The sequence below is a fragment of the Stenella coeruleoalba genome (genome assembly GCF_951394435.1).
Source record: "Stenella coeruleoalba genome assembly, chromosome: 1".
Classification (NCBI taxonomy): domain Eukaryota; kingdom Metazoa; phylum Chordata; class Mammalia; order Artiodactyla; family Delphinidae; genus Stenella; species Stenella coeruleoalba.
Window position 1 is genome coordinate 171,570,690 of NC_137169.1, and position 26,904 is coordinate 171,597,593.

At 35.9% G+C, this 26,904-nt stretch overlaps 1 protein-coding gene and 1 long non-coding RNA gene across 19 annotated transcripts in view; one reads left to right on the top strand and one right to left on the bottom strand.

Moving 5' to 3' along the window:
• Positions 1-26,904, bottom strand: part of HMCN1 (hemicentin 1) — an 883,583-nt gene that overhangs the window by 130,556 nt on the left and 726,123 nt on the right. For all 18 annotated transcript variants that reach the window (XM_079903114.1, XM_079903100.1, XM_079903116.1 and 15 more), the window contains 14 exons: positions 25,980-26,167; positions 24,309-24,405; positions 18,414-18,575; positions 17,558-17,671; positions 17,242-17,444; positions 16,868-16,949; positions 16,627-16,758; positions 15,766-15,915; positions 10,862-11,021; positions 8,639-8,763; positions 8,222-8,405; positions 7,556-7,653; positions 6,387-6,665; positions 446-642 (listed from right to left, as the gene is read on the bottom strand). In XM_079903114.1, the coding sequence (XP_079759240.1) occupies positions 446-642; positions 6,387-6,665; positions 7,556-7,653; positions 8,222-8,405; positions 8,639-8,763; positions 10,862-11,021; positions 15,766-15,915; positions 16,627-16,758; positions 16,868-16,949; positions 17,242-17,444; positions 17,558-17,671; positions 18,414-18,575; positions 24,309-24,405; positions 25,980-26,167 (2,171 nt within the window). The remainder of the gene's footprint in view (positions 1-445; positions 643-6,386; positions 6,666-7,555; positions 7,654-8,221; positions 8,406-8,638; positions 8,764-10,861; positions 11,022-15,765; positions 15,916-16,626; positions 16,759-16,867; positions 16,950-17,241; positions 17,445-17,557; positions 17,672-18,413; positions 18,576-24,308; positions 24,406-25,979; positions 26,168-26,904) is intronic.
• Positions 431-6,520, top strand: LOC307176794. Its single transcript, XR_013824894.1, has 3 exons — positions 431-569; positions 4,534-4,646; positions 6,391-6,520. It is a non-coding gene; the product is annotated as an uncharacterized lncRNA (long non-coding RNA).

The following is a 26,904-nucleotide window of genomic DNA, read 5'->3' on the forward strand; positions in this document are numbered from 1 at the left end:
TTATTGAATTGATCATTTTTTGAAAAATTGTGTCTCTTCAGATTTTCATGTCTGAGATTTCTTTCTAGAGATCAAAAGTGCTCTCTGAAGCCTCACATATACGTATGTTGGATTGCTTTTTGCCATTTCTGTAAAGGGCTACATGGCACAAATTGAGGGCTTCGGGAAATCTGTTATCACTTATAGAACTGTGAAAACTTGCAAAAATTAATGTGAAGGTAACTTGCTTTCTTCTGTGTTTAATATGATAATTTCACTTCTTCCTTCTAGGCATGTTACTTTGTAAGTGTCTACCCAATCATGCATGTCATAGAACCAACCTCCCCTTGCTAACGTCACAGAGATCTGTGATATACTGACTCCAAGACAACTTCTCCAACATTTCTCACAGATTAGCAAGTAAGAAGTTTAACCTGGAAAATAATTGTATGAACTCTGAACTTACCTGAGCATTAGATATTCGAAGAACCTCTCCTCCTCCAAGAGTTTGCATCTGATCCACCTGTGGAAGGGGCCGTCCGTCTTTCATCCAGGTAATTTTAGGAGCTGGGATTCCAGAAGCAATGCAGGTAAGTTCAAGTGGATTATTAACAATTACTGACATCTCTACAGGTTCTTTAGATCCATTGATATGAGGTGGTTCTATTTAAAAGGAATGAAAAACAACAACAAAATAAACTTGCTGTTTGATAAAATACTGCAGATCAGAAAAACTTTAAAATTCAACACAAATATGTTCGTACAATGCAAATTGATTTGAACAAGGATACCAAAATAATTCCTAGATGTTGTTATCATTTGTCACTGGAACTATTTTATTTTTTTGCAATTTATTGAGGGACAATTTATTAAATGCCAGCACTATGTAAGTCTTTGTGCATTATCTTTTCACTGGCACTATTTTTTTTTAATAGATTTATTTACTTATTTATTTTTGGCTGTGTTGGGTCATCGTTGCTGCACGCTGGTTTTCTCTAGTTGTGGTGAGCGGAGGCTACTCTTCGTTGCGGTGCGCGGTCTTATCATTGCAGTGGCTTCTCTTGTTGCGGAGCACGGGCTCTAGGTGCAAGGGCTTCAGTAGTTGTGGCCCGTGGGCTCTGTAGTTGTGGCTTGTGGGCTCAGTAGTTGTGGTACATGGGCTTAGTTGCTCCATGGCATGTGGGATCTTCCCAGACCAGGGCTCGAACCCGGGTTCCCTGCACTGGCAGGCAGATTCTTAACCACTGTGCCACCAGGGAAGTCCCTACTGGCACTATTTTAAAAGAGATGGATCATGCCTGTAATAGATCATGAAGTAAATGGCAAGCTATTTAAGGTAATTATAGCTCAGCAATTGGGATTCAGATAATTCAGATAATTACAGTCTTACTTAACTGTAAAGATTTGAAAACTATAAAAACTAAACTAATCTTGTACTATTTTTAAAAGAGAGTTACTTAAATATAGTAGTGTATTTTTGCACCTTTTAAATATCTATTGGTTCTACAAAAGTAATGGGCAAATGCTATGGAATTTTGCAATCATTTTTTCCGTGCAGAACTTTAAGAGGAAACAATGACTAAGCAGAAGAAAAAAGAGTTACATTTGGAGACCATTTCTGCATAAATCACATTTGTTATGTCTGGGCAGAAATAACTTCCTTTTTTGTTATTTATACTTCTAAATTACCTTTCTCAAGAGGATGTTACGGAATCTAAACACTTGGAGCAAACAGTAAAGTTTCTTAGTCCAACTATTCCTAAGTTTAGGAATCACTTTAAAACAGATTTCCCTTACATAGATCATTCAAATTTTCTGTTAACGTTTCCAGCTTACTATTTCACAAGGCAGCAAAAATAGCTGTTGGACAGCTCCAAGGATTAGCTGTGTGTGTGTGTGTGTGTGTTGTGTGTGTGTGTGTGTGTGTGTGTGTGTGTGTGCGCGCGCGCGCATGTGTGTGTTTAAAAGTCAGGCACATAGTTTAGGGCAGAGGTTCACAGCAGAGGATCTGGAATCAAATAGCCTGAATTTGGATCTTAGCTCCAACAATTATTAGGTTAGTGGATTTGGGCAAATCCCTAAAATAAGTATAGTACTATTATTTAACTAGTAGAATTGTGAGGATTCAATGAAATAATCTATAAACTACATTTCTTTTGTGTTTCTGAATCTGTTTTATTTTATAATTAAAGGTTTTAAGAAAGTTATAACTACTACTAAGTCTACTACATCTGTTGGTGTTATTATTAAAAACTGCCTCCTAAAAATTTGTATCTTTGGTCCTCGTTTTCCTTACTGGAAAAAGATAATATATTTAATACATTATAATTAAGAAGTCAGAGTTTCTTAACTATGGTCCCACATGACTACTCTTTTTCACTTTCATGCATCTTATTACGTTTTGCTGTCAAAATACATTTTCTTAAGTGCATTTTAGATCAATCCAAGATTTCTTGGTTAAAAGATGTCAGTGTCTCCATGTTGCTCATTGAATTAAATACAAACTCCTCATCATGGCTTCCAAGCCTTCCACAACATAGCCTCAATCTCTCTTTATAACACTATTTACTTTTAAAACACTTTATGTAACCTAGACTTCAAACTAGACTACTTTTCTCCCTCAACAAGTTCAGTCCCTTCTTGCTCTGTGACTTTACTAATGCTATTCCTTCTACTGGAATATCTCCAATAGTCCCACCATCCCCTAACTGAGCATGTTCAAGTACTCTCAAGGTCACTTTAGTATCATTATGTTCATTTGTAAAAACCATAAGTCCTTTCTTGATTCTCTCAACAAACTATAAAATTTCTATCCCTTTTAATTTCCATAGCACACTGGATGGAAAAGCACTTATCTGATTCTCCATTTGACTACAGTCAATTCTTTATTCCTCTCGCTTATTGGTTATTTACTATGTGTCTGTCACTGTGGATACAAAGATTATTTAAGCACGCCCTTAATCTCAAAAGCTTATAGTACTAGATTTAAAGTAACAACATGTACCCAACTGGTTCAAATACCAGTCATCGGATCTTACATGTGTTAAGTGATTGTGAACCATTTTACTCTGTATCTTGTCCATATGTCTTGTACTTTGAGCAGAATAGGAGTTGTCCATACTTTGATGACTCCAAAACTTATATTTCTAGCCTAGATATCTCTCCTGGGCTCTAGATCCATATATATAATTATCACATAAGCATCTTCAGTGGGTTGTTTGAAAACAACTTCAAACTCATCATGTATTCAGACTGAACCTGTTACCTTTTCCCTCAAAACCTGGTCTTTTTCCAGCATTCCCTGCATTTACGTGATGAAACCCACCAACTGTTCAGTCACATAACCCAGAAGCTGGGAGTCATCTTCGATATCTTCTTCCTTGTCATCACTCTCATATGGCCAAATCCACCATCAAGTCTTAATACTTCTACCTGCAACTAGTTCTAGAATACATCTTTCCCTCTCACTTGCATCACTAATCTGAGCTATAATACCGTTTACTTGGACTAATATCTCCTCCTTCCTGGCTGTAGCTGCCTACCCAATATCATTTACTTGTTTCTTTCTTATTAACAGACCTCAATTTTGTTAGGGCTGTCAATGTGCTAAAAACTACATTTCCTAGCCTCTTTAGTAGATGGTAAATGGAGTGGCACGTGAAGATTCTGACCAATGAGATATAAGTAGAGGTAGTTTTGTGGAGATTCTAAGAAAATACTGAAAGGGGCAGTTCTTTGCCTTTCCCATTTTTTCTGCTCTATTGTTGCCTATAGTGATGCTGGGGGTGAGCAGCCAGTGCATGATCACGGTCTGACTATGATATAAAGGCCAAAGGCCAGGAGAACTGTTAAGATCTGAACTGCAGAACCAATGCAACTACTGCCCACCTCCAGACACCTCATTCAGTGAGAAAAACAAAAGTTCTTTAAGTCACCATGTTTAGACTCTCTGTTAATCACAGCCAGACACAATTCCTAATAACACACTGTCTCTCAGAACCCACTCCAAGCCGCTCTCCACTTTGCAATCACAGAGTGGTCATTCCAAACTGCAACTCTACTCATGGCATTCCACTTGTTAGAACTTTTAATGGTTTCCCATTGTTCTAGGACAAAACACAAAATCCTTAATGTGGTCAACAGTCCCTTCATAGCCTGAACCCTGTCAACTCCCGTACCCACTAGCTTTATTTTGCATGATCTTCTCCCTGGTTTTTAGTATTTTACCCATAGTGGACTTTCAGAACCACTAATACACCATGACACCTCCCAGCAGGTGGATAGAATTAAGTTGAGATTAGTGCTTCACCAAATTAGGACACTTAAATTCACATTTCTATTGTAATATAGATCAGAGTGAAGTTTTTCAGGTTTTAATGGAATTAGGTTTCAACAGATGCTGAAATGCTAAAACTGCTCATCCTTCTGTTAAACCAGTTTTCAAATCTGTTTTAAGAGAATATCCTTGTAAACCCTGCAGGTGGGAAGGTTGTTCTTTGTATATGACTCTAACAACATTGGTGTTATTTTTCTCTTTTTGTGTTCTACATCCAGAAATGTACTGGGCCGTGATTCTGCTCCTGGGTTCTAGAATTCCTGCAGAAGTCTTCCTTCTTTTTTTCTCCACTGCCACATGCTACACCAGGCCCCTGTATTTTTAGGCCTGTGTGAGTATAACAGACTCTTCGATTCATTCTTCACTCTGTCATTAGAGGGAATTTTTTGGAAGTGAAATCTGACTGTAACATATTCCTGCTTAAGCTTCTTCTACTGCCTTCGTGATGAGGCCCAAATTCTCTAACTGAGGCTCTTCACAGTATGGCTTCTGTCCAGTTATATTTCCAGTCTTGTCTTCTACTCTTGCTGTTACACTCAGCTTCAGTAAGCACAGATAGACAACTCAAGGTTTATCATTTCTAGGTAAAAGATGTAGGCATCTCCTCACTCATCTCTATAGTCTTACTTTTTAAGGCTTAGATGTATCCTTGAAGAGACCTTCTTTGAACCTTCCCACAGAATTTAATTTTCGCCATATCATCCTTATCACACTCATAAGTAATTACTTTTTCAATATCTATGTTCCCCGCCAATGCAGGAACTTGAGGGCTGAGGCCACATCCTTCCTATTCAGTGATGCAGTCAAGTACTTGTCATACCATATGTCACATAGTAGGTGTCCAGTAATTATTTGTTACATGTTGACTAGAAACATGCCTGGCACATAATGTATAGTCAATAATTAACAATTAATAGGTGAATAATTAATGTACAAGATGTCATCTCTTGATATTCCTCATATTCTGTGAATTGGTATATGGGAATTTGTTATTCCATCCTTCCTTACAAACACATGCTTTCTCCTGCCTTTTGTCTCTAAATATTCTGGTGTACTGCCTTCACTACTACCTTTCATTCTATGGAATACTCATCTACACCACAGTATTTCTGTTTGTTTATTTAGATATTGTTCTGTCTCCTGCTACAGTTAAAACTCACTTCAATCCACCTGATAAGTACCTAGTTCCATTCAGTTCAAGCCAACAGATAAATATTATGTGTCAAAGGCCATGCTAAGCCCTGGGAATACAGCAATAAGTAAAAAGGGTACTGATCATCACAGAGTTTAACTAAGGATGAAACAGACTTTTAAGGTTACACAAATAATTAAAATTGTAATAGGTGCTACAAGAAAGATTATAGGATGTCCTGAAAACATTTGGCTAGACTCTTGCCAAAATTCTTATTTTTCCTTGTGGGGTGCATTTTGTTAGAAAAAAATGTAAAGAGCCTGAGGTTTTTACCTCAATCATCGTGAAAAAAAAAACTCCAAAAAATTATTGATTATTGAAATAATTCATTTCATTCATTTTCATTTCTCTTCCGAAGTCAAACTGTTTTACTTCAAGGAAAAGATATGTTTTCCCTTTATACTATTTATTTGCATGTAGAACACTGGAATACCTATTTAAAATACTTATTTTAATGCACAGAAGAGTAAATAGAACTAGACTATTTGAAATGACCATTACAACTATAATCTACAGACTGGATCGTTTAAAGATTGTTTGGAATAACATAATAGTATAAATATCATGCTTTTCCATTAAATTACTAGCATCAGAAGTGATTTCAGTTCTTCGAAAAAGTTAAAAAGCTACTTATCAATTGGTTGTATGGCATTGTCAATGAATAATGTTTTACAAGTGGGAGTGTTCATCCTTTTACACAGATAAGAAACACAATAACTTAACATGCTTCAGATACTAAAAGTAAACCTAGGTGAATTACAGAACAGAAATATGAAGCATAATGAAGTTTTTACAAATTTTGTCCTATAGCCAATGATTCTAAGAATTATACTTACTTATTGTCTTTATTATCACTTATTTCCCAATTATTTTACTTACCTAGGACCTTCAGGATAAAGTGTTTACTGATTTCTCCTGCTTCATTTGAGGCAATGCAGGTGTACCTTCCTGAATCTTCAGTTTCTGCTTTGATGAGCTGAAGGACCATTTCTTGAGAGGTTGTTGACAGATGGGCATCAAGCCCCAGAGGCTGGCCATCTCTAAGCCAGGACATCCTGGGAGTTGGGGTTCCATCGGTGAAACATGGCATGGAGGTGGAACTACCCTTGACAATTGTGATTTCCTCTGTTCCCATCCCATTGTCCAGTTTTGGTGGTACTGTATAGAAAACAAAACAAAATTATGTATCTATTATAATTTGAGAGCAATTTAGATTAAAAAATTTTAATGGTTCAATTAGTTCTATAGTGTTTCTATGATCTGTAAAAATATAGAATTTAAAATACCATCTAATTAGTCTATGACTTTACTATAAAAGCATGTGTTATGTAGGCTAGTTTTTAACCTTCCAAAATATTAGCAGTAAGACCTCAATACTGTTTCCTTGTAGAACATACAAACTAAATGTGTTTTAAAATTTGGCCATTTTTCAACATCTTAGGTTTTTCCTTTTAAATTGTTATAATTTATATTATTACAGAAGTATACTTCCAGCTACTTTATGTGGAATAAATAAAATAAGTTCCAGAGTAAATTGTATATAATCCAACATAAATCATTCGTAGGCTATAGTAAATAGTTACTCAACTGTTCTGAGAAATTCTTGGGGATCGTGAACTCTGGTCTAGCAAATCTTAATAATTCAGAAATTGAATGTTTTGAGTTCTGTCTCTACCTAACACGCACACAGAGATATTTAGTATATATGCACACATCCATTCATACTTTAAATACTCTCAGTGAGACACTAACATTATTAGAAAACAGTCTTAACTTTCTCTTTGTATGAAAAGACTGGTCTTGTGTCTGGATTGAAATACTATTTTAAAAAATTTAGATTTCACTGAATGCAAAATTCCAGGTTAGAAAAGTATTTTGACAGACAGTATGCTCCAATATATATGGACCCCTGGGGAGAGCAGGCATTCTAGAAGCCCTAGTTAAGATCCTCTTTTACCACTCCTTCCTGATACGTCAATAGTTAAATTAAGGCTGTTGTTTAACATTGGACACATAGTATAGTACTAGGATTGTTTCTGGTGACATACCAAAGACTTGAAGACTGTAATGTTTATTATCCACCCCAGCTCTGTTGGAGGCCACACAAGTATACACAGCATCATCAGACACCTGAGCTCTCACAATCCTGAAAAACAGTTTGACCCAACGCTTCGTAATTTGATCCCATTCAACATATACAAATAAAACATTTGTGATAATACAAAGATTAAGGAAGGGAATTTATTTTGGGAAATTTTAGTTATAAAGCTTATAACCATCCATCACAAAATATAGATGCCTCCAATGCCATTTATTCGACAGAGCCACTGAAAATATAACACAATATGAGAGGTGAATAGTTTTCAAATACATATTAATAGAGAATGATGAAAATCATGAAAATCACGATTGTAGTAAGCATCTTCCTACCATTTTGCCATATAGTTTTAGCTATAATAGTTCTTCAAAAAATATATGATACATGTATGTCTATGAAAGACCTATTTTATACAAACTTACTAAAACATGAGCATTTAAATGAGAATAATAAACCATGCCAAACATATTTGCTATCCCCCCTCTTCTAAAAAATTACTGAAAGGGAAACAAAAGTAAAAGCTTAGGGAAAGACATTTTAAAAACATTATTTAGATGAAGTTAAAGTTACAATCACAGTAACTTTGTCTAGCAAATCATACACAATAAAAGCTGACCTGACAACTTGTCCTCCAGACAGCAACCGGACATGGGAGGAGAGAGGTAGAGGAAGTCCATTCTTTAGCCAGTTTATCTGTGGTGGAGGCATCCCTGTGGCTCTGCATTCAATATTTATTGAAGTATCCACCAAAGCCATTAGTTTCTCTGCTGCTTCTTTATTACCCCTAATTGCAGGTGGAACTACATCATATAGAAAATGAGAGAGAAGGGGGTGGGGTGGAATGGGGTGTGTATTACCAGTTCCAATCATTTCAACTACATTTACCTATATTTCTGCCTTGTATCCCAAAAGGAAACAACAAGGACATCACATTTTAGAAATAAATGCTTCAGACACCTACTGCTGGACCTTCATTTCTTCTGATCGATTCCTAAGGCAGCATAGTCAAAAGAGGGTGAAATTTCGTATTTACCATAGACGTTCAAGTTAAAAATTCGGTCTTCTTCTCCAGCAGGATTAGTAGCAACACACGTGTATTTTCCCATGTCAGATGGGAGGGCTTCGTAAATGTTTAATGTGCTGCCATCTGCAGTCACCCTATAGAAAAGATTATATCAGAGGCACTGAGATGATATATATGGAGCTATTCTGGAAAACTCATTCCAGATTATTATATTGTTTAAAAAAAATCACCCTAAAATGCATCTTCATCTTGGATATAATGGTTTAAATCTTTTCCACTAAGTACATGGAAGCCTGTTAAAGTCAGAGCTAGTGAAACTGGTAGAGATTTCAAGCAACCAGCTAAACTGCTACAGTAATGGATCTCATATATCCACTGCCTCCTTATGAGAAAAAAGGAAGTGAACAAAATCAGGTTAGGAACTTTTCTATCCGAATCATGGGCAAAGACATGTTTTTCTCAGAGAGAGAATGTTTTGTCCTTAGTTATCAATATAAGGCTGGAATTAAATGAAAATTATAAAAACTGTGGTATAAAAATTGAAGAATGTTACAGTGATAAATTAAAGTGAAAAATCTGGCTATAAACAACTTACTAATACTCTTAATGAGAAGGAGCAGGATAGATAATTTATTTAAACACTGACAACAACTTAGTATTTATGTATGGGTATAGTTTGCAAAAATTTTTCTAATTGCTAAAGCTTTTCCTTTTATTTACATAATACTGTATACTAACTATACAACTAGGTTATCAATGATATCTAAATTAAGATTATTGCATTATTGATTCTCTTCACACACCATTAATTATCAAATAAAACTTCCTGTGTTTTACAAAGAGATTAAATTGCTATCTACAGTCATTCTTACAATAGTGATTTTATTAGAGTCTCCCAGTGTCCAAAGTAAATACTCCATTTCTACTATATCATGTTATTAAATATAATTATTGAGAATTACAATCTTATTATCTGGGTCTATTTTATTTTTTCTTTTTCAAACTATGAATTTTAAAATTCCATGAGTTTAACCATATGAATAAACAAAAAGCAAGTTGCCATGACCAAAGGAAAGTAGTAAGCTGACTTTGGAAAAATACTGTATTTGACTGACAAATTGGCCCATTTACAAACCTACACATATTGTGTAGCTGGGAACAAATAATAAAGTGGATATAAGAATAAGTATATGTGGGATCTTAATGTGAGAGGAGAAGTAATAGATCCCAAATTCCTCGGTACAAATATTATCTTATAGATCTTGAGGTCCCACCAACTATCTAGTACTTGGTTTAGAATAGGGTTGATATCAGCTGATTTAATAAATAACTAAATATTTAACTATTCAGAAATGTCCACACCAGAGAATTGAAACTCAAAATGTACCTCTAAGCTAAAACATTGTTTGGCAATTTACCTAATCTTGTAGAGGGGACAAATGTCTAAGTTTTAACATAAAACGATTTCAAAGAAAATAACATTTATTTTTCTTTAAATTATGTATATTCAATTCATTGATTAGAAAATATACTGCAAACCCTTAAATTTAAAATACTGGTTCAAAATGATAAAGTTTGCAATACATTTAATTAATGCCTTCTGAGGTATATATAATTCTTTGAGTAATTATAATTATTCTGGTATGTGTATATTATAGGGCTTTGTGATGAAATAATATAGTAGAGTGTAGAATTCTGCAGTGTCCTTCAAAAGGCATTTGTTGTTGAAAGTAGCAGGAATGCCTTACCACATTATCATTCCATCTCTATGTGGTTTGTGGCGTGAAGTGTCAGCTGAAAACGGGATTTGCACAAATCACTATAGGAGATGAACCAGGTTATGATGATAGTATCTTTTCTCAAAATGAGCCAAGCACTATGGCATGTCTGGTGGTTTGGTGATTTCAGGACACAAAATTATATCTAAGAGATGACTGATGAATCTTTTGTAGGATGAAATTGGTTTGATGTTAGCAAGAAAGAATTATTTTATGATGTGGACTTTGGTATAAGTGTTCTGAAATTAGAGGAATAAAATCTACAACAGTTAACTAACACTTGCAGGAATGAACATGTGAGGAGATTTTATAACACAGAGTTGATAAATAAGGAACACATACACACACAGACAAATACTTTTGAGTGATTCTCCAAGGAGAATATCTGTGTCCAGCCCTCTAAAACTGTAGAACACATTACAATTAATGATGCAGAAATTCTTTTCACACATACCGAATTCTTTCTGTTTCACTGTTAGTTATGGGCTTTCCATCTCTAAGCCACTGAATAAGAGGGGTAGGAATGCCATTTGCATTGCAGACCAGCTCAACATTTTCCCCAAGAAGGACACTGACTTCACTTGGAATCTCAGCACCAGCAACATTTGGAGGAACTTTGGAGAAAAAATTGACTTTCATTAACAAGGCACAAGAATATAAATTCTAATGAATGCAACAGAATCATAGAATAATATGCCATTTTTATTTCACATTCTTTCTAGAGTGTGGTTCAAGATCAAACTCTTGTTATTGCCATAAATTATTTTTAAATGAGGAATAGGTAGAGGAATCACTTCAATATTCCTGTTATATTGTAAGTTGGTATAATTATTTGCTCATGGTGGTTGGTGACATATCTACCTCATGGGCACCCCTCCTGGCCAAACAGAATCGCTCTTAGATTAAATCCTCAATAGATAGCTCAGAATTAATACAGTTCAGGGGAATCTGTTTTATAAAATTTTGGCATAAACATCTGAGAAAAGTATCTAAGTTGGTTAATTCTTTCTCTATTTAAATATTATTTATTCTGAACGATAGGTTTATTATTGGTTTCAAGATTTAATCATTTCTATTCCCTTTTTCTAGCCATCTTTGTTTTTCACCTTAATGATTCATTTAAGAAATAGTGTGTACTTAAAAGCTTTTGACAGAAAAGGAAACCATAAACAAGATGAAAAGACAACCCTCAGAAGAAGTGAAAATATTTGCGAACAAAGCAACTGACAAAGGATTAATCTCCAAAATACACAAACAGCTCAGGGAGCTCAGTATCAAAAAAAAAAAAAAATCCAATCAAATAATGGGCGGAAGACCTAAATAGACATCTCTCCAAAGAAGACTTACAGATGGCTAACAAACACATGAAAAGATGCTCAACATCACTAATTATTAGAGAAATGCAAATCAAAACTACAGTGACGTATCACCTCACACCAGTCAGAATGGCCATCATTAAAAAATCTACAACTTTGTTATACAGCAGAAAGTAGCACACCATTGTTAAGCAATTATACTCCAATAAAGTTTTTTTTTAAAAATCTACAAACAACAAATGCTGAAAAGGGCATGGAGAAAAGGGAACCCTCTTGCACTGTTGGTGGAAATGTAAATTGGTGCAGCCACTATGGAGAACAGTATGGAGGTTCCTTAAAAAACTAAAAATAGAACTACCATATGACCCAGCAATCCCACTACTGGGCATATACCCAGAGAAAACCATAATTCAAAAAGACACATGCACCCCAATGTTCATTGCAGCACTATTTACAATAGCCAGGTCATGGAAGCAACTAAATGTCCATCAACAGAGGAATGGATAAAGAAGATGTGGCACATATATACAATGGAATATTACTCAGCCATGAAAAGGAATGAAATTGGGTCATTTATAGAGATGTGGATGGACCTAGAGACTATTATACAGAGTGAAGTAAGTCAGAAAGAGAAAAACAAATATTGTATATAACGCATATATGTGGAATCCAGAAAAATGGTATAGATTATCTTACTTGCAAAGCAGAAATAGAGACACAGACATAGAGAATGTATGGACACCAAGGGGGGCAAGAGGGGGCTGGGATGAATTGGGAGATTGGGATTGACATATGTACACTACTGATACTATGTATAAAATAGATAACTAATGAGAACCTACTGTATAGCTCAGGGAACTCTACTCAGTGCTCTGTGGTGACCTAAATGGGAAGGAAATCCAAAAAAGAGGGGATATATGTATACATATAGCTGATTTACTTTGCCATACAGCAAAAAATAACAACAGTATTGTAAAGCAACTATACTCCAATAAAAAATTAATTAAAAAAAAGAAATAATGTGTACATACAACTCAACAACAAAAAAACAAACAACCCAATTGAAAAATGGGCAGAAGACCTAAACAGACATTTCTCCAAAGAAGACATACAGATGGCCAACAGGCATATGAACAGATATTCAACATCACTAATTATTAGAGAAATGCAAATCAAAACTACGATGAGGTATCACCTCACACCAGTCAGAATGGCCATCATCAAAAAGTCTACAAATAACAAATGCTAGAGAGGGTGTGTAGAAAAGAGAACCCTCCTACACTGTTGATGGAAATGTAAATTGGTGAAGCCACTATGGAGAACAGTAAGGAGGTTCCTCAGAAAACTAAAAATACAATTACCATATGATCCAGAAATCCCACTACTGGGCATATACCTAGACAAAGCTATAATTCAGAAAAGTACATGCAGGACTTCCCTGGTGGCGCAGTGGTTAAGAATCTGCCTGCCAATGCAGGGGACATGGGTTCGATTCCTGGTCCGGGAAGATCCCACATGCCACAGAGCAACTAAGCCCATGCACCACAACTACTGAGCCTGCGCTCTAGAGCCCGCAAGCCATGACTGTTGAGCCTGTGTGCCACAACGACTGAGCCTGCGTGCTACAACTACTGAAGCCCATGTGCCTAGAGCCCATGCTCTGCAACAAGAGAAGCCACTGCAATGAGAAGCCTGAGCACCACGACGAAGAGTAGCCCATGCTCGTCACAAGTTGAGAAAGCCCGCGTGCAGCCACGAAGACCAAATGCAACCAAAAATTAAAAAAATATATATATATATTAAAAAAAAAGATACATGCACCCCTATGTTCACAGCAGCACAATTCACAATAGCCAAGACATGGAAACAACCTAAAGAAGATGTGGTACATATATACAATGGAATACTACTCAGCCATAAAAAAGAATGAAATATGCCATTTGCAGCAACATGGATGCAACCAGAGATTATCACACTAAGTGAAGTAAGTCAGAAAGACAAATACCATATGATATCACTTATATGTGGAAGCTAAAATATGACACAAATGAACCTATCTATGAAACAGAATCACAGACACAGAGAACAGACTGGTGGTCGCCAAGGAGGAGGGGGGGTTGGGGGAGGGATGGAGTGGCATGCTGGGGTTAGCAGATGTAAGCTTTTATATATATTATAGAATGGATAAACAATAAGGTCCTACTGTATAGCACAGAGAACTATATTCAATATCCTATGATAAACCATAATGGAAAAGAATATTAAAAAAAAATGAATGTATATAGATGTATACCTGAATCACTTTGCTGTAGAGCAGAAATTAACACAACATTGTAAATCAACTATACTTCACAAAAAGAAATATTGATTAAAAAAAAGAAATAATGTGTAATAAAAATATTGACAGTAGTATAAGACAGAAATACATTTTAATTCTTTCTAAATAATTATAGTGGTGTGCTGGAGGCAGCTCATACCAGCTTGCAAGAGCCAGGTTTGCACATCTTTCCTGCTCCATGTTTGGTGCCATCATATCCGTACCTTGAAATGGGCCACTGTGGGAATACTTACACCACAGAAACCGACAAACGATTGGTTACAAATCAAGACCTTTTTGTCTGCAGAGTCAACTGTTAAACGTTTACCAACACATTGCTATATAATATCTCCAAATCTCATTTTAGTCGTCCAGAAGATGATAATATATCAAATTTGTACAATTTAGAAGTTGAATCAATAAGAATGTAAATGAGACATCCTATAACAAGTATATAATATAGGAAAAGTGCAGACTAGGCCCTATGTCTATATACAATTTCTAGTCCTAAGACATATATAAAAAGTCTGGCAAAATGTTTGGTCATACCACATACCCCATGATTGGCATCTATTATTATTAGGGCATTAAACGTAATTAAACATGCAATTTCTGACACTGAATCTCTGAATAGCAGTTTTTCCCTTTTTACTTCTGAAATCTTAAAGCATCACTAATAGGAGAAACGACTATTACTCATAAACATCTTAATTTTTCTTTAATTTCAGTTTTTAGGTGATGGGTTTTCACTAATCTTATTGTGATCACTTTGCAATATATACATATATCAAATCATTATGTTGCACACCTTAAACTTATACAGTGTTATATGTCAATTATATCTCAATAAAACTGGAAAAAAAATTCAATTTTCTGGAGTTAGCTTTAACAGAGCATGCAACAGGTAGATAATACATATTCACAACTGCGTTTGTAACTTATGAGAAATTCTTTTCAGTAACTATAATAAAATTGGAAAAAGCAAGCATTTCAACTTAGTTTCAAGTTAGAGTTCCATTTCAATTTAAACATTAGACCAAAAGTAATACCCCAAAGGTTTGCTGAAAATCAAAAGGATGCAAGTTCTCCCTGCAGTGCTCAATTCTATGCTGGAACATAGTAAGTGTTAATTAAATATTTCTTGGATGAATCAATGCTCCTTATTCTCAAACCAAAATAGTATAAGATTCATGATTATTTAAGCTCACCTAATCCTTGGCCAGTAATTAGAACATATTTAATATCTTCATGAGATAAAACTTATCTATATCAATAGGAAGAGACCTATAGGCTTAGCATCAAAATAAGTTATTCCAGTTTTAAATAAACAAGTAATTCAATAGAATATATACTATAGGAAGGTAAACATTTCAGGAAACATGAAAAAAAAGAGATTTTGAAATTTCTATTCTTTTCTCCACATTTGTGTCCATTTTCATGAAAATACTATCTACTGGCAAATGTAGGACAGAAAATTGACAGTATTTTTTGTTTATCTAATGATATTTTGTAAGTCAAATCATTATGCTGTGCACCCTAAAATTATACAGTTCTTTATATCACTTATATCTCAATAAATTGGAAAAGAAATAAAATATCCAAAACATGCAAAAAAGAGATATTTTGAATCAATTATAAATGATCTATTTAGATGTACACTTATTTTGTACTACAGAGAGAATGTAATAAAGAAACTGAAGACAGATCAGAGTGTACCACACATACCTTGAATTGAAAGAATGTAATTTTTCTGTGCTTTGCCCTCCATATTTGATGCAATGCATGTATAGTTTCCACTGTCTGAATGCTGAGACCGGGCAATTTGGAGTTTGCTACCTCCCGACAAAATATGAACTTCAAGTGAGTCAGAATTTTCTAGAGGTAGAAACAAAGCCAAACAAAACATAAAAAAGCTTTTATTTTAACATCTCTACAAGCCACTGTAAAAATGTCTTTATGTGACAAATGTATTTTTTTAAGTTTTCCCCTTGTCCTTTGATCCTTTCATTACTATTTATTCTACTTCCTTATAAAAGAAGAAATTAATAAAATTTTCTCTCCAGTAAAATGGAAAGGAGAAAAATCTCTGTAAAGTGAAGAATCCTTTTGTAGGGCTTCCCTGGTGGCGCAGTGGTTAAGAATCCGCCTGCCAATGCAGGGGACACGGGTTTAAGCCCTGGTCCGGGAAGATCCCACAGGCCGCGGAGCAACTAAACCCATGAGCCACAACTACTGAGCCTGCTCTCTAGAGCCCGTGAGCTACACCTACTGAAGCCCACGCACCTAGAGCCTGTGCTCCGCAACAAGAGAAGCCAGCACACTGAGAAACCCGCACACCGCAAGAAAGAGTAGCCCCTGCTAGCCGCAACTAGAGAAAGCCCGCACGCAGCAACAAAGACCCAACGCAGCCAAAAATAAAAATAAATTAAAAAAAAAAAGAATCCTTTCGTAAGTTTATATTACAGTACATTAGGCTTTATGAACTAAACACAGCTATGTGCGTAATACTGAAAATGTGCTAGTTTATTAACCTAGTGAATCAAGAGCAAAAGAAAACAATCATAAAAAACTGCACAGCTACATTACCTATGGGTTTGTGGTTCTTTAACCATGCTATCATGGGAGGTGGGATTCCAGTGGCATCACATGTTAAAGTCACAGGATTGCTGATTGTCTCCACAATGACTTCTTTTTCAGGCCCTTCAATACTGGGTGGCACTGTAAAAAGACAGAAGAAAATCATGTGTCCTCATTAAGTTAATTCAGGATACTTTCTGGCATTTGCATATCTGGGGGAAAAAGACTTATATTAGAGGCAGATGCTCACCATATACATTGAGGTGGAAATTTTTATCATCCCGTCCTGCTACATTTATAGCTCTACATACATACTGGCCTGTGTCAGATACCTAAAAGAAAAAGATACTATTGTATGTGCTCCATTAAGTTATAGATGACCAATCACACCGTTCGAGTGTAGATTAAATCATCAGTCATCTTTATGCTTAAATGCCCCAGTCCTAATTGCCTTCTACAATCCTGCTTTTTTTTAAATGAAAAATGAGGATAATGGCATTGATGATGTTATTTTTTACATGAAAATAATTTTTCACTGTAGTAAGGGGAATATGCAACTTCCAATTCTCCCTTCCATAATCCCGCCAAGGAGTCATGACACACAAACAAGAATAAAAGATGCACCTCAGCTTTCGTGATGTGCAGCATTTGTCCATCGGCCAAAATCTCCCGCTGAGTAGACTCTGTTAGCATCCGCCCATTCTTATACCAGGTGATGACTGGAGGTGGGACAGCATTCGATTCACACTCCAATGACACTGAGGTGCCCTCTCTTACATTAACTACAGAAAGAGATTCGCTGCCATGATCTTTAATGCTTGGGGGCACTGAAGGAAGAAAATAAGAACAGAGGATTTTTTTTTTCATAGAATGCTCAGATAGAAAATATCTAATACCAGTTTAAAAATGAAAAAATCTTATGAAAAAAGTAGAAGCAAACCGTAAACAGTCAGGGCAACTTTTTTCTTGCTTTCACCAGCTTGGTTGATGGCTATACAAGTGTATTCACCACCATCAGATACCTTGGCCCGGATAATTTGTAAAGTTCGACCACCTGTGGGCAAATATAATGCAAACTGAAGTTTGGTACAGAGGTTGTTGTAATAACAACCTTATCAATAAGATAAATAGCAAAATATATTCTTTCCCTTAGAGGAAAATCTAAGCATAGATAGAAGCATATAGAAGCATTTCATATATAAAATGAAAGAATTTAATCAGTTTCCTTTGATCCTTTCAGTACTATTTATTCTACTTCCTTATAAAAGGAGAAATTAATAAAATTTTCTCTCCAGTAACCAAACATGGATAATAGAACTGTTTCATATAGATTCTAGTGAGCAAACCATAATTGTATTAGAGTCAGTATATGTCACCAAGTATTTCTGGGTTTAAATCTCCCACAGTGCAGAACTGGCTGTCCGTCTGTTAGTCTATCTACTGATATTAATCTATCTTCAAGGAGCTTTAGGATCGATTGAAAACAACCAGTGATTTTATCCAATGAAAGCACTATTTGCTAGTCTATCACCCCCAAGTAATTGCTAAGCAGTTCTGTTCCTAAATTTCATAATTTCTTGAAGTAGACCTTGTTACTGTACATTCCCACTGAAATCATAAAGTCTTTACAGTCTTATCCTAATGGCCCCAAGTGGCTGAAGAGAGGCATTTAATGTGAACAAATAAATGCAGCAAGACAAAAGTTTGGAAAGAGACGAAGTTGCAATGCCATTTGTATTAAATAAAGAAAAATGAGAAAGTGTTGCCCACTTCATAAAGAGTTCTAAGTTCCTTACCGGGCACAATGAGAGCATTTGTGTTTAGCTTGATAGGCTGTTCATTCTTGAGCCAGCTGAGATCAGGAGGTGGAAAACCGGAGACCTCACAGGTCAAAGAGATGAAATTGTTCACCACAACAGTGAGATTTTCAGGGTTAGGACCAATGACACTTGGAGGAACTACAATAGTAAATATATTAAAAGTGAAATATATTGGTATTAATAGTAAACATATTAAATGTGAAAAGTGATATTATCAGTAATACATATTCCAATTTATTAATATAATCCCAACTACTGTACTCTGCTAAAGCACTGAGTTAATGATACTGTTAATTATTTACCTTTCTTCTTAGAATTCCCTAATGCCTTCATCAAACTCATGTCCATCAGTTTTGTTTTTCCCAATTGAAACAGAATACTAGAATTTTCAGACAGAATTATTCTGCATTTTATTTGTAAAATGTAGTTGCCAGTTCCTGAGACGGTTTTGTCAATGTACACAGACCTAATACTGCTTTTTATTAAATACATGTGAATATTCTTGTTTTTAATATTATATCCTTAAAGTTTTTATTTTCTTGCTTATAGAAATAATAGAGTAGACCTGTTATTTTAGGGTATCTATCAATAAATTATACAGGTTATTTCAACAATGTAAATCACTGACTTTCAAGATAAGCAGAAGATTTAAGAAATAAGCAATACAATGGCTTATTGTTCAAAACCAAAAAAGAATTCCAAAAGCAGAAGCAGTACAGAGAAAAAGTAGAGTAAAAAAGCATAAGATTAATAATGCAATGCCAATTATGCATGTTAAAACACACGCAGATGGAATAATAGATTTTTTACAAGAACACATGCACGTGGAAGGAATAACATCATACATATTTGAATGGTTTCTATGTGGGGGGTGGGAATAGGAGCGAGAAATGAGCATAAAAATGAGTGAATACATTAATGAATGAACACATTAATAAATAAAGGCAGAGGTGGGTTTTGCTCAGGCCAATGAAGATAGTAAGACATTAAATAAAGAACACAACTAACGTAACACTCTATTATTATATCATACTCTCTCTATATTATACTCTGTATGTTATATTATACTCTTTTATATTAAGACTGAGGTCTTAAAATAGCATCAAAAACAAAAGCAAAAGATCAAAAGGCAAAATTGCTTTTTAAATTTTACTATACATGTTTTTTTATCCACCAATTTTCATATTCATTCATCTACTCATTTATCAAATATTTATTAAATACCTACTGTATTTCAGATGTGCTAAGTGCTGATACAGTATGAAAAATATAATAGATAATATCTATGAAGAATTAATAATTTGGTGATAGTGACAGACATTGAACAAAAAGAACAGCTAACATTTTTTTGAGTGGTTATGCTGTGCCAGGCACTGAACTAAACACTTCATGTATACCATTGGAGGCTCAGAAACCTTATGCGTTAGATACAGTTCTTATCCTCTTATTTATTATAGATGAGCAAGCTGAGACAGAGAGAGGTTAGCATCCTGCCTAAGGTTTCACAGTTAGATACTGGAAGAAACTGGAAGACTGCTGTCTGGCTCTAGAGCCCTGTTCTTAGCCGCTGTCCGATACTGCCTAATAATTACAAGTGTGATGAGTGTGAGTGTCCATCAGAAGAGTAGGGTGACAAGAGGGAAATAACCTAGTTTGGGGATCAGGAGGAAGAAGTGACATTTAAAAAGATGCTGAAGTATGACCAGGAATAAGCTAGCGGAAGACAGATAATGGACGGGTCTTTCAGAAAGAAGGCATGGCACATACAAAGGCACAAATGGGGAAAAGAACATGGCACCAGAAGGCTGACATGACCAGAGTCTGAAGAGCAAGGCTGCTGGGGAGTAAGGTGGAGAAGGCAAAGATTAAACGACTAAATAGTATAAAATTCTAGAGGGTCTTCTGGGCATCATTAGAATGCTGAAATAACGGCCTAAGGAGAGGAAAGCAGAGGAGTGGTCTACTCAAAAATTAGCTTAAAAGTTATCAATCTGGCCACAGTGGAGGGAACTGGTGAGAAGGCTAGAAGGGACTCAGAAAGACCAGTTAGGAGACTATTGCTGTAATGAGTGCAGAAGATGATAGTGCTATGCCTAGGATGGTGTCAGAAAGGATAGAAAAGTGAGTGGATCCAGAATATTATGTAGGTAGAATATTTAGGATTCAATGCTTTGGGGGTGAGGTTTCAGGAGGAGGAGGAATCCAGGATGACATTCATTTAACTGGCTCAAACAATGCGAAGATGGTGATTCCGTTTACTGAGACAGAGATCCCTGGAGGAGGAACACATTTCTGGGAAAAGGTAATGAGATCAGTTATATACACATGGTCTTAGAGTGACTATTAGGCATTTGTGTCAATAAGAAGTACATATTTGAACAGAAGCGTCTAGAGTTCCTGAGGCAGCCCTGACTGAAAATAAAAATTTGCAAACTATTCTGCACATAGATGGTATCTGAAATTTGGGAATTCATGAGATCACGTAAGAAAAGAGTGGGAAGAATAAAGTCTAGCGCTTGGAAAACGAAAGTGTAATAGTCAAGTAGAGAAGGAGGAACTAGCAAAGACGACTGGGAATGCGAGACTGGGAAGGCTAGATTATCAATAAGGGGTGTGGGCATCACAAAAGCCAAAGGAAGAGAATTGTTGAAAAAGATAGTCAAATGTTGAAGGATGTTGAATGCTCAGAAGTAAGAAAGATAAAGCCTGAAAATGCGTGTTGGACTTCTGATGTCATTTCATGAATTCAGTGAGCAGTTTCATTGGAGTTGGGGTGAAATCCGATGAGCAACGGTGGGAGGAGTGAGGAAAAGGAGACAGTAAATATATACAGCTATTAGAGAAGGTTGCCTTGAAATGGGGAAAAAGAGAAGGACGCCTCTGAAGAGAAATACTAGGTCTAAGGGAGAGTTGTTTTGGGTTTTTTTTGTTTGTGTTTTTGGTTTTTGGTTTTTTTTTTAAGAGGCAAGAGATGAGTAAATTTAAATGCTCTTGGGAAGGAGCCAGTGAAAGTGTGAATTTCAATACTGGAGAGGAAGAGAGGAGATTGTGAGATTTTTGACCAGGCGGTCACCAGGGATATAGAGTCAAGTCAGTCTTTAGAAGGTAGAGGAATGCTCCCATCTTGCGTTGTAACAGAAGGAAGAAATGGCAGCATCACATGCAGCTAATATTCTCATTTTGATGGTAGGAATTTGAAGTGGTTTCAGCCATATGCCTTCTCTTTTCCCTGTAAAACAGGAGGTAAGGGCACTGACTGAGTGAAGGTGAGAGGCGACTGTGATTGAATGTTTGTGTCCCCCCAAAATTCATACACTAAAGCCCTCTCAGTGTGGTTGTATTTGAAGATGGGGCCTTTAAGGAAGGAACGAAAGATAAATGTGGTCATAAAGATGGGGCACTCATCCTATAGGATTATTGTCTTTATAAAAAGAGACACCTGAGAGCTTCCTTGCTTTCTCTGTCCATGCGTGCTCAGTGGAGAGGCCTTGTGAGGACAAAGTGGCCATCTGCAAGGGAGAAAGAGCCTTCACCAGAAATTGAACCCTGCTGGAACCTTATCTTGGACTTTCCAGCCTCCAGAATGGTGAGAAAATAAACTCCTATTGTTTAAGCCATGCAGTCTCTGGTATTTTGTTAATGGCTGCCTGAGCTAAGACAGGGGCCATCTGACATTCAAGAAGGTATGAGTCACTGTGGAGTAGAGCCATGAAGAGGCAGTATAAAGGGCTCATTTCAAGCAGTATCTATGAATTTATAATACCACCAATAGTCCTGACACCAAGAGTTTCTCTAGCCATAGTTAGCTACCTAGGTGCAGGTATGGAATTCAGTGAGAGGTAATACAGAAAAGCAGGTGAGTTTAAAGCCTCTGGAATCAGACTACCTATGCTAAAATCCTATTTGCCAGGTGTGTAACTTTGGGCGTGTTACTTAGTCTCACTGAGCCTCAGCTTTTTAATCTGTAAAAGAGGTATAAAATAGTACCAACCACCTGGGGTTATTGAGATAATTAAGTAAAATAACATATACAAAACACCTGGCACAGCACCTGGTAGGTATCAAGCAGTCAAGTGTGTTGTGTTGTTACATGCAGAGTTGAGCCTTTATTGAGCAGGAGTGCTGAGAAGGCCTGGGCTAAGAGAAGTGATTGATATGCTGGTCCATGAAAGTTAGACTGGATGTGAAGAAGGTAAAGACACAGAGGGTTGAAAAATAACTGAGAGGTCAACAGACTGAAGGTTAGAGTCCAAAAGAAGCAAGCGATATTGTACAGGGAGATAACAAATGGTATGGTTTTAAGTGAAAACAATTTAAACTGTTTCTCTCCTACATGAATTTTCCAATATTTAAGTATGGGTTCCTGACTGCAGGCAGGAGCTCAAGACACTGTTAACCAGTAAAAGAGGAAACCCCCCCTCCTGAACTCCAATTCTCAATAGTAAACACAAGTGGCTTCTGCCTCTCAAGTCAGACAAGTCTCCTACTTCAGGTGTTTTTCCTATGCATTACAAAGAGGAAATGGATATGAAGGAAATATAATAAAGGAACAACAAATATTTATTTAGCAACTACCATGACTTTAGACAAGGTTTAGGAAGACCAAGGTCCATAAGAGATGACCATTTGCCTACAGCATTTATAATAAAGTTATGGGATAGACGTGAAGATACAGATGTATAACGATAAAAAGGTAGAATATGTAACTGCTAAAACTGGGGTATTTACAAGACGCTTTTGACCACATAAAGGAGGAAAAATTAATTCTGCCTTGGGGAATCAGGAAAAATGATCAACATTTTTATTTTTCAACATTTATCCTACTGTACTTTACAGATTAGAATACAAATTAGATTACAGATTACTTTAGATTACTTAGATTAGTACAGTATACTTTCACAATGATTATATTTGCTTAATTTATTCTTCCGGGGAATTTATAACACATTTCTTCTATTTTGGTCAGATTTACTCAAAAAAAACTTGCTAAGCACTGGGAATAAAAAAAGGTAAGAGTGCTTCAAATATCTGTTACAGAAACACCAAACATTGCTAGACATCAATACTCCCTATATATCGCACCAAAAAAAGAATATCCATTATGCTAAATAAAAGTCGTTTGAAGGAAGAAATTTTTCAGTAATGTCAAATTTCAGCTATTTCCAAAATGAGCTAGAATTTTGCATATGAATCACATGTTTAAAGAAAATCTTTTATAATAATTGTTCAGCATTTCCAATTTAATATTCTGGAAGCAGCTGTGCATGATGAAAATAAAACTAATTATTTATGGCTGACACCTAACTGCTTTTTTAGCAAAAAGTTAGTATTTATGGAGTGTCTAGCATTTATTGAGAACTTAGAATCTAATAAATAAATTAGGTGTACTGATGGTTTTCAGGAATTATTTAACTTTATAAAGTTACTTTTTCTTCTTCAGGAAGTATATTACATACTGGAGGGTGTAACTCAACATGAATTCTACAATTGAGGACAGAAACTGGTTCCAACAAGGCCCAGTGGGTACATTTTTATGGGTAGAAGAGCTATATTTGGTTCTAACTTCATATAAACTTGTAATCTTTGGGATTTCAAATTGTGATTTTTTTTCTTTTTTTACTTTCAAATATGTAGGAGTAACTATTTTTTCTTAAGGGACTGAAATAATATAAAAACAGACTCCCTAAAAGATTTGTACTTTATAAATCGCACAAGCTGTGGTAGAAAGAAAGAAGGGGAAGGGTTGAATGAATGCAGGCTCCACACACTGTTCAAGTTAAAAAATGCAAAATAAGCGTACATGATCTAAAGTACAGTTTTCCTGCTTTTTCAAGCGTACTCTAACAGATGTTTTTGGAACTGAGCTCTTACCATGAACATTGAGGTTAAAATATTTTTTGGCACTTCCAGCTGTGTTCTCAGCAATACACACATACCTGCCGATATCTGTTATTTGAGTGTTTAGAATCTAAGGAAAAAAATGAAGAAATTCCAACTGAAACTTTTTTATAAAGCAACTTGTCAATTTTTGAGAATAAACAATACATACTCTTTCTAGCTAATACCAGATAAGCATAGGAAAAAAATTTTGTACATAATAGTGCTGACACTGGTTTTTATTAGTCAGGTCTATCAAATAAATATTTATAAAGATTCCTAATCAGAAAAGGCAAATTTATACATACTTGTATATTGGCTATGAAAAGTCCCAAATCATTCTCCCACTTTCCTATCTACATCCCTGGTGGTGTGACTGTGAAGCTTCTCCCATCAGGGAGTGGAGTAAAGATGGAGAATTTGTGTTGGCCTTGTGACCGGCTTTGATCAATAGAGCGTGATGGATGTGACAGTCTTCCATTTCAAACCTAGACCATGTGCACCCTGCCACCACTATGTGAGGAAACCAGGACTAACCTGCTGGAGGGCGAGAGATCATGTGGGAAGAGTCAGCCTCGTTATTGCAGCTGAGGTCCCAGATACGTACAAGAGCCCAGCCAAGATCAGCAGAGCCACGGATTCAATCCACAGCATGCAGACACTCGAGTTAGCCTTGCCAAGACCAGAAGAATCACCCAGCCAACCAGAAAGCTTGTGAGCTAAATAAATGCTTATTGTTTTAAGTTGTTTGGAGTGGTTTGTTTTATGTAGCAAGAGTTAGTTAATATAGCAGTTATATTTTCTTTTTTTTATTATACAGAAATTTCTGTCCATCTATATATCTTTTGGCTCTAGCCAACGAAATATTTAAGTATTTAGCTAGAGGTTGTATGAGCACCAAAAAGAAATAGTCATGGTGTTCAGAAGATACTTTGAGAATTAAAGGTTATTTACAAGCAGTGAAACTCATACTTTTTTTTTTTTAAATAAAGAACTCCATGGGATAGGTCCTGTGTTGGATACACTGATGCTTAGATTCTTGGGCCTATACAACATAATTAATATGTTTGGGAAATAATTTCTTAAGGTGCATCCTAACAAAAGAGTTGGTGTTATTTTTACAAGTGCCTATCTTCCTTTTAAGACCCTTGAAAAGAAAAATATAGACATGCCCATTAGTGAACAACAACTCAGGATATTTATGTGGTTTCCATTATTCTTTATCATCAATTCTTTGCCAATAGAGGACAAATTTTAATCTATAGGGAATCTTAAACCACCTAGAATTTAATCATCAGAAATCTGCAATGGAAAGAATTATAATAATTTGGTTTTTATCACAGAGGCCATATTGTAGTAAATTTAGGGGTGTGTGTGTGTGTGTGTGTGTGTGTGTGTGTGTGTGTGTGTGTGTGTGTGTGTGTGTGTGGTGTGCTGAATGTACAGATAACCTCTGGAAGAATTCACACAAAACCGTTAATGGTGGTTACCTCTGATAGTGAGAAAAGAATGAGTAAGAAGAATTTTATTTTATATATCCTTTTTATGATTAGTTATTTTTGCCAATATTTATAAACCAAGACAAATTATTTTTAAAAGCAAAAAGACAATTATTATAAAATACAAAGTCAAATAGCTATTTTTAATTAGATTTTTTACTTTTACCTGCAGAATTCTTCCATTAGATAGAAATTTATGATGCTCATCTTCTAGCAAGAACTGCCCATCTTTTTGCCAGGAATTTCTTGGGGTGGGGCTGCCACTGGATAAACACTCCACCAGCATGCTCTTGTTCACCAGCACGGTGACCTCTTCAGGCAGATCACTGTCTGCTCCCTGGATAACTGGCGGCACTAATAAGTGATTGCAACAGAGAGATAATGACAGGAAACAAGGTCTTTTCTAAATTATTCTAGTTTTCTGACAATTTTAAAAAGTTTGGGATAATAGAGGGACAAAAGTTGAAGAGGAATCCATGATTCTGAAGTAACACTTTACACTAATAAATTCGGGGGGGTGATAAATCTGTGTGAATTTGGGTTTATTCTCTTCCCTTTCTTTACCTATCCTGGGCTAACCCCTCCCATAGTTTCCTTTGCATTTAGGTTAATCCCAATTCTTCCCCAATACATCTTGTCTAGTTTCTCTCTCAGCCCCTTCCACGGGCCCTCTGGGTTTGCAAGCACACATGCAAGTGGCATCTGCACAAATTAACAGTTAAGTCTACCTGGTCATCTAGACAAGCCAGGTAAATCTTTAAAGTGTATTTGAAATGTACAGGTTTGGTCTCATTTGCAAGGGAATTGTCTGGGCTACTCAAACTGTGTTTCCCCAGCCTCGGCATCAGTGGTATCACGATAAGCATCACCTGGGAGCTTGGCTAGAAATGCGGATTTGGGGGTCTGACTGAGCCTTCTTTAGTTGGCATCCCTAGGAGAGCCAAAGAAGTTTGTGTTTTAACAAGGTCTCCACGTGATCCTTATGCATGCTAGAGTTTGGGAAGCCATGCTCTAGATCTTTCTACATATATTCATTCTCATTTAAAACAATAATATAGAATCAATCCAGGTTCATGCCCACCTGATGTTAG